This window comes from Colobus angolensis, unplaced genomic scaffold, assembly GCF_000951035.1.
Source record: "Colobus angolensis palliatus isolate OR3802 unplaced genomic scaffold, Cang.pa_1.0 Scaffold21, whole genome shotgun sequence".
NCBI lineage: Eukaryota > Metazoa > Chordata > Mammalia > Primates > Cercopithecidae > Colobus > Colobus angolensis.
In genome coordinates this window covers 8,361,055-8,369,774 of record NW_012115266.1, presented here as the reverse complement: position 1 = coordinate 8,369,774, position 8,720 = coordinate 8,361,055, and the positions used below count along the sequence as shown (strand labels likewise).

Genomic DNA, 8,720 nt, shown 5'->3' with positions numbered 1-8,720 from the left:
ACCTCCAACTCTATCCCACAGGACAACGAAGGGTTAACGACGGAGGAAGAGCGGGCTGTCCAGGCCAGGAGGCCCCAAGGCAGGGAGAAAGAGAAAGCCGTGTTAGTCAGAGTTCATCACCACCACCACCACCATCACCGCCACCACCGCCACGAACCACCGACCACCGACCACCGACCACCGAGCAGCCACGGCAGCACACAGCGGGGAGGAAGAAGCGACCACAACCGAGGGGGCGGGACCCAAACGGGCAACCCCATCCTGACTGTACAGAAGGTGGGGTGGGCCCCGGGACCAGCTAGGGGGGCCAAGTATGGCTGCCGAGGGGGCTCTCCTACAAGGCTGGCCCTGGGGGAGGGGACAGGAGCGGGCAGGCAGGTGGGCGGGGGCAGGAGGGGTTGCTCGTCTCCATGGTCGGCCTGCCCATGGGGTGGATGGGTGGGGATGTTGGGGGACAGGAGCGAGAGGAGGGAGTGAGGGGGGCCAGGGGTGAGTGGGGGCGGGAGGAGGGAAGGAGGGCGTGCGCGGATACTCGGTACATATGATCAAACCAGGTAAAGTCACTCACTTGAGGGACAGTCGTGGGTCGCCATAAGGGGCGTAGGGTGAAATGTTTAGAATAAACTCCTTGGGAGGGTAGGAGCTCCATTTCTGCTGCACTGTGCTCTCATTGTTATTCCAAAAGTCTCTGTCTAGATCACTGGAGGGGCAGAGAGAGAGGGGAGAAAACAGGGAGATACAAGAAGAAACAAGAACTGCAAGTCCTGCAGGGGCAGAAGGGACCAGGACCCCAGGGCCGGGCACACAGGGGGCGGGGCTTCGTGGTCAGCTCCTGCGGGAGGAAGAAAGGCAGGCAGGCACCACAGTCTGTGCCTCGCACACACACGCACACATCTGCAAGCATACCCATGCACACACACACGCACCCGAGGGCCGGGAAGCCACACAGAAAGGAGGCAAGCGGCAGGCGGCAGACCGGAGCCTCGCACCTGGGAAGCTGGTGGGAGAGAGAAAATGATGAGAGGCCGGGACGTGGGGGAGAAGGGTTGGTGACGAGGCCCGGGGTGAGCAGGGGGAGTGGGAGAAGGAGAGTGCTGGTTTCTGGCTAGATGGAGCTGAAAGGCAGATCAGGCCCAGGTGCCAACTTGCTAGGCCCTACCTCTCCTGGCCTCAGTTTCCCGGCCAGTCAAAGGAGAAGACTGGCTGTAACTGCTATACTATCAACTCTCTCACTGTAGAATAAAAGCTCTAGTACTGGAGAACTCAAGGTTCTCTCCTCTTCCACATTCTCTCCACTGAGGCCCTCCTGGGGCAGGCCCAGCCCCTTACCCATCTTTCTCCTCCTCCTCCCACTGGCCTGAGGGGCTCCCTGGGTTCCTCTGCTCTCTCTTCTACTCCATGAGGCGTAGAACCTAAGACTAGGGGATCTCAGCTGAGCTGGAGACCATCTCTACTCCTTGCAAATGTGGCAGCTGGGTCACCCCACCCCCCTGAAAGGGGAGCATTCCCAGGCCTCTGACCTTGCTAAGGATGTCACTAAGGTAACCAGAGGGCCCTTCAGTCCTTTGTTCTGGGGCCTGTGTAGCGAGAACCTGTCCTCTGGGTGTGTCCCTGGCCTGCCTGCTGGGGCAGCCCTTCCCTGGGTCCCTGTCCCTTTTCAAGGTGGAGCTGCTGGGTCTGGAAGGGACCTTCACCCCGGACTCTCCACCTTCTCCTGAGAACGTGGGGACTTGCAGGTCGGGTAGGTGGCAGAAGCCTTGGCCGGTGGAGGGCACAGCCTGGAACCCCTAGGAGCCAAGGACAAGGGGTGCCACCAGCTTATCAGGCCACTGGGACCCCAAGAAGCAGGGCTGGGAGTACAGGGGAATAGAGACAGTGACTATTCTGGAAGGCAGCCATGTTTCAGGCACGGGAATGCCTCTAGAGAAGAGGCCCCGGGAAGAGCACTGGGGTGGGCCCGGGGAGGACTGAGGCTGTGCCGCTCCCCAAAGCCAAGGTGGGGCAGTGTGGGGAAGGGTGCCATCGGGGGCACACACCACCGCCCAGGATCAAGCAAACATGTTCTTGTGGGACCTGCTTTTTCCTCCATTTAGAATTTGACCTTGACCTTGGTTCTCAACCTCAGACTCAGGCACAAAAGTGAGAAAGATGGAGAGAGGCTGAGCTGCCACCATAGGCCCAGATGAGATGGTGGCGTTGGGCATCCCTGGCGTAGACAGATTTCTCTGTCCAGAGTACACCCTGGAAATGTCTCACAGGGGACTCTGTGTACAGGGTTCAAAGCCAAAGCATACAGCCAGCTCACAGCGGCAGTAAGTGGTGGGTATGGAGGAGGCAGGACAGGCCCCAGGGGAACCTAACCCCTTGACAAAAAACCCCCTTCCCACCACAGATGTCACTTCCCAGCAGAGCCTCACACAAGGGCATGGCTGGGGCACCCCTGTGTCAGGTATAACAGAGATGGCGCAGGTGGGAGCCTCCCTTTCCCGCTCCCTCCAGATCTCCAGAATCTAGGGCCACCCAACCCTAGGTCCCAGAAAAAAAATCCACCCAAAGTCACCACTGCCGGACTTGTCTCCCACCCTGTGTTCTGAAGAGCTCCAGGGTCCCTCAGGTTTTTCCACTGCGGTACTGGAAAAAAGGATCTTTGATTAAAGAAATTTGGGAAACACTGATTCCTTTACCGCAGGACTTCTCAGAGCCTTTAATGTGCCCATGAATATCAGTATCGCCAAGAGGGAGACAGAGTGTACAGTGTTCCCCAAACTTAGTCGGCCATGAGACCCTTGATTCATGGAACAGCTATGACTCATGTATGGGGCACAAGGGCCCTGTGGAACACAGTTTGGAAAGCACTGCTAAAGAACACAGTTTCCCAGAATCCTTGATAAGACGATCCTTTGTGGGGGGTCCTAAGCCCATGGAGGGCTGTGCAGGAAGGAGACTCTGCCTCCTGTGACTCCACTGACTTGGGCCCTTTCTGTTCTCTTCTGGAAAGAAGCAAAGGCCTAGGCGCATGTAGACACACGTGGTGGCTTCCTTCCCTTGGGGCAGAGGGCCTGACCACTCAGCAGCATCAGCGGCAGGCTAGGATTGAGTGCGGGGGCTGCAGGACCACACAGAGGCAGGCTGGATGGCCGCGGCTGCCTCACTTTGTCTTAGAGAGCCCTCATGGGCACTGGTCCCAGCCTGGCACAGCCTGCTGCCCGCCCTCCCTCTGGTTGGGAACCCTGTCTCCTCTCGTGGGCCCTCCCCAGGACTCCAGGCCCTGCCACACGCACCCCTATCCAGGAAGGTTATGATCACCTGGCAGAGACAGGCCCCCAGCCCTGGCCCGCGGCTGTAAACGGCCTGTCCTGGAGGAGGCACAGGTGCTGCGCTGGCCGCGCTCCCCCACGTGCTCTCTCGCCTTCAGAAAGCCCGGGCCTGCACTCTGCAAGAGCCCCTGAGCCCTGCCAGCACTTGGCTTTGAAGACTGGAGCCTGCGCAACCAACCCAGCTTCAAAGGCTCCCGCAGCCTCCTCCTGAGTCTCCTGCCCTCCCCTAGCCTCAGCCTGGCCCACCCCTCCTCTTGCCCCACCTCAGACACATGCACACAGATTCTACCAAGGCCCCAAACAGGATCAGTGCAAGAGATGAACAAAATGGGGCAGAGGAGGGCCTGGAAGGGAGCCCTCGGGAGCGGGGTGGAGGGTCGGGGAGTTGTGGAGAAGAGAAGGTGGAGCAAGAGGAAAGGGAAGGGAAGGGGAAAGATGCACAGGGGAAGGCAGGGGAGACCAGCAGTGGGCAAGGGCCAGAGGGCAGGGGGAGGGTGGCTGGACCTTCAGAGGGATGAAGAGTGGGGGTAGGGAGGGTTGCGGGCATTCAGCTTCTAGGCAGAGCCCTGTGGCTGGCAGGCTTGGTCCAGGCCAGGCTGACATGTAGGGCTACCACCCCTACCTTGACCTCTGGGTTCAGCAGAGAGGAAGGGGCTGGGGCCACTGACCAGTGGACACAGAGGCTTCCCCCACAGCGAAAGCCTCCATTTCCAGAGCCTAGGTGGCCTGAGTCCCCAGTCAGGTGGGTGGGGGGCTTCTCTTGGTGTTTCCCAGTGACCTCAGCAGAGGGCTGGCTAAGGTGGTCTGCAGTGGGAGGGCAGACCCCTTGAAGAGGGCTCTACAGCAGAACAAGGAGCCCTGGGTAAGGCAGAGACAGCCACACATGCAGTGGCTGGTGGGGGTGACGGGGAAGGAGGGACTGCTCCCCAGCGCTCTGCTCCCCGAATGGCCCAGCACAGGGGCCAGCTGGGGTCCACAAGGTGTGTCTGCCTCCCCACTTCCAGGTCATCCTCAAACACTGGCAGGATCTGAGAAAAGAACCTGGGGCCTACTAGGGAGGGGCCTCCCTGGCCTAGCAGCAGGGGCCCCATGAGAGGGGCTTGGAGGTCCAGGGAAGCCTGCGGGTGGTGGGCACAGTGTGTGTGACAGGAAGGTTGGATGGGAAAGCAGCAACCAGAGTTCAGGTGGGCGCAGACAGTGCTGGGGGTGAGAGCAGCAGAAACGGAGGCCAGGGACTCCGGAGCACTGCAAGGGGCTTGGGCACAGGCAGAAAAGACAGGGCCCCTGAGTTGTTGGGGGCATGTGGAGGATGTAGAGAGCATGGCATCAGGGTGTGGGGGAACTGAAAGTGTGTGGTCAGGTCTGTGGGGCTGAGGGAGAGAAGGGGCTCCTCCCACCTGGGCTGCTTGTGTGGCCCCCATCCCAAACTGGCAGCCTGGCACCTACTTGATAGCCTTCTTCTCACTGCGCCCACGCCCTGAGTCTGGCGTGCCCACCGTCTCCAAGGAATTCTTGTAGCGTTTGCCCTGTGGAGATAGCACTGGGGTCACTCCTGGGGAACAGGACTGTACCCTCCCCACCTCCCCAGAACAGGGACCCGGAGGGGAAGGAGATAGACTGGAGTTGGGCCGTGGCAACAAGGCCAGGACCAGTGTGCGAGGATGTCACAGCAGTGGGGACCAATCCCCTGGATGCCTGCTCCCCAGCTGGCAGCTCCTAGGCCCCAACGGGCTCTAGGACCTGCCCCATCCGCCTCGACCTGAACCTCATCCCTGACTCCCAGGGATCAGCCCCTCCTGTCTGCCTATCTCCTGGGGCTCTGGCCTAGCTCCCAGAAACACAGTTCCCTCTGCCATGGACAGACGGCTCTCAGGCGCCTGGCCACGTCACACTGTCCACGTCACCACCCCCAGATGGTGGGGGTGGCATCCTGCAGGGCAAGGTTGGCAGTGGCCAGTGATGTGAGCAGTGGGGGCGGGGAGAAGGCCATGTCCCCAGTCCTGCTCGGGGCTGTGTCCACCACTGTCTGGGGCTCTCTGGGGGTCCTTGTGCCCTGGGGCTGTGAGGCAGGAGCAAGGCTGTTTTAGGAAGGCAGTCTTAGGAAGAGAGACTGCCCACTGACTCAGAGGCAGTTGTGGGGAGGCAGCCTAGGCCCCTGCCCCCCAGAGTCCCTCACACTAGCAGGGGGAGGGAGGGGGCAGGGCAGCGGGTGGGCACCCCAGGTCCTCCAGCTAAAGGAAGGGCCGTGGCCACAGCGGCAACTGGGCCTGCTGCCGGGAAGGTGAGCACCATTCACCTTCTCAGTTTGGGTTTCTAAATTTAGCTCATGCAGAGCCCAGCCCCATTAACATTCCTGGCTGCCACCAAGCGTCCTCACACGCACCCATGGGCCACGGACCTGGGCCAGGTCCAGGTCCAGGGCTGATGTGGGCAGTGGGGGAACAGGGGCTGCGTGGGAGTTGGGGCTGCCTCTCCCAGCCCATTCTTCTACTGGGCACTGGCCTGCCCCTCCCCGGCTGCACACACACACACACAAACACACACACACGTGCGCATGCAAATGCTTCCCAACACCCCGTCATGTGCACCAGCACCACAGCCACAACAGTCGATTATTCCATCATCTCTAAAGCAAAGTAAGAGCTGTCACTGCCACGATCCCTGTCACAGCCATGCTCCCCGACGCTCCTGCCAGAGGCAGCCCCTTCCCAGGCACGGGAGCCGCCTATCTAGGGAGACTGGCAGCAAAGCTCCCTCATCCCACCAGCAGTGCCCTACACCTCAGGGTTGCCTGAGGCTTGGCTCCAGCAATGCCGCATGTTCCCCCATCGTCCTAGCCAAGTCCCTTTCCTTCTCTGGCCTCTTTCCTCCTTTCTGAAATGGTGTCGCCATATGAACCTCAGGAGGAAGACTCCTCATCCCTCCAGGCTCTCATCACAGATACGAGCATTTCTGTTTACTTACTTCAGCTCTGATCTCCTGGCACGTGCTCCCACAGAGGCAAGGCTGTGGGTTTCTGGTACCTAGTGTGGAACCTGGTACTGGGCAATTCTCAGAAATCATCACCTGGCAGTGTCCCTTCTATGGCCCCGCCCACCCTGGAGTCTGGGCCCCCAGCAGCTGCCTCTAAGTCAGAACTTTAAGACTTGAAATACAGAGATGCCGGATACCCTGGGTTCACAAAAGCTGCCACTCACAGCTCCTTCTCCAATCCCTCCCATCACTACCCAGAGGTCCAAATCTCAAACAATTCCCAGTTCCAACTGGGAAGATCCGACGGGGCTGTGCCAGTGACCTCAGGCCCCCTTCGGCAGGACCCTCAGGCAGGAGCCCCGCCCCACTATTCTCCAGCACACAGGCAGTGTGGGGCAAGAGGGGGGCTGCTGAGGGCATCCCATGCCGCCCCTCACTCTTCTCTTCCTTCTTTCTGGCTTGGCAAGAGAGCTTGCCCCAGTCAGCACCCTCTCATAGGGCTGGTCCGCTGCCCCTTTCCTAAGGCCAGGAAAGGCAGGGTCAGCCCTTTCCGAGCCACCCCCCGCCCACAGACATTCTGGGAGCCTCTGTCTGCCCCTCTTCCTTTCCCAACTACGAGAACTTTCCCCTCTGGCTTCGACTGTTGCTCTGCAGCAGGAGCCAAGGCGCTATGAGGGACAGGAACCAGGCCAGGACTTGATTTGGAGGGCAGGGGGATAACCCAAGTTAACAGGAAATCAGGCAGGGTCCAGGTGACATTAGGCAGCTTCAAAGGAGCCCAACACCACCAGCCTGCTTCTCAGGGAGGGGTGGCCAGGCTGATCCGGAAAAAGCCAGCTGGAGATTAAGGAAGTTATTAATGTTTGGAAATGGGATCTGGGCTGTCAGGGTATCACGTCACTGCTGCTGAGGGGACAAGCAGGCAAGGAGAGCCCAACAACTGTGTGTGTTGGGGGAGGGGACAGCATTTTAAAGTCCCTTCCATGGAGCAAGGAGACAGCCTGATCAAGGAGTTCCCTGGCTTCTGGAACCCCTGAGGCAGAGGGGAGTGGGTGGCAGGGCTTGGATGACTGGGGAGAGTAGCATTCTATCCAGAGCAAGTCAAGAGGGACAGCCTGTGGTCTGGACCCTGGGACGGCTCCTGGCTGGGGATTGAGGAGAGGGGCTGGGCCCAGGGAAGAGGCTGCATCTGTATCTCTCAGCTCCCAAGGTCCTTCTGGTGCTGACAGCCCCCATCTGCTGCAAAAGCTGTCGCCTTTGAACTCCTGTCCCCAGGCCCTGCACCTGACTGGAGGTGCATGGGGGTGGGGTAGAGAGCAGTTTCAGTTGTACCCAGGTCCTGGAAGGCACCTCTCACTACACACACACACACACACACACACTGCAGCACACATGCAGGGGAGGTCACGAGGGTGGGGCAGACCCCAGCATTGGCTCACACAGGGATCTGATGAGTTGATGCACATCCCACTGCTGAGGAGTGAACAGACACACAGACACAGACAGACAGACAGACACACACACACACTGCACCAATACCCTCAAAGTCAGCACGCTCAGCACAGACCCCACACGGAACACACACACAAGGTCGCCAGCAGCGCCTGCTCATGCAGCCAGCCTTCTTCCCTGGCCTTCAAATCCAGACAGACAGCAAGACAGCCTAAGGGGCCCTGCAACAAGATGCTCAGCGCTGCAGCTACGCTCAGCCACTCCTCCAGCCTCCGAGCACACTCACACACAGAGGCACATGGCCCAGCCTCTTCTACCACCTTTCCTGAAATTCTGAGACAGACGCAGACACAGGGGACCCAGGAACAAAGCAGGGCAGCCAGCCCAGTTCCACACACCTGCAGGCAGAGGGGGACTGGGTCACGTACACACTCGCACACATGCACACACACTCACACAGGGAGCAGAGCTGGCCTCCACTACGGCTCCTCCCCAGGGGTCGGAGCTGCCTGAAGTTCAACACCCAGGATGGAGCCGCATGCTCCCAAGTCTTGAGTCTGCCTTTCTTGAAGGAGGCATGCTGGGTTCTGGGACTCTCCGGTCTTTCCCACAGGTCTCTTACAAGACCCCAAAACCCTTTCCCAGGGGTATGTGCCCCTTTTCTTCCTCCAGAGGAGTGGGGCATGAAGCCTCTACCCACCCAGTGCCCACAGCCACAGCGCTCCCCCGTTGTCCTTAAGGCCCCACTGTGGCTGCGCAGGAAGAGAATGGGGTTCCCAGAGGTGGCGCCCTGCCCCCACTCCCACCATTGGGGGTGCTTGCCAGTGACCCTCTTTCACCTGACCCCGCCAAAGGTGTCGCACCTCGGACACCCCGGGCCCACCGTTGCTCCCCTGCTGCCCCCAAAGCCCCACCACACTTCTGGGCCGGGCGGCAGGAAGGGGGACGGGAGTCGGGGTCTTGCGAAGCAGAGGCCCG

At 60.1% G+C, this 8,720-nt stretch overlaps 1 protein-coding gene across 1 annotated transcript in view; it reads right to left on the bottom strand.

Moving 5' to 3' along the window:
* SYT7 (synaptotagmin VII) overlaps nt 1–8,720 on the bottom strand; it is an 86,826-nt gene that overhangs the window by 29,499 nt on the left and 48,607 nt on the right. Inside the window, exons 14-16 of the mRNA XM_011942791.1 lie at nt 4,764–4,843; nt 569–700; nt 121–298 (exon numbers count right to left, since the gene is read on the bottom strand). Coding sequence (XP_011798181.1) covers nt 121–298; nt 569–700; nt 4,764–4,843 — 390 coding nt within the window. The remainder of the gene's footprint in view (nt 1–120; nt 299–568; nt 701–4,763; nt 4,844–8,720) is intronic.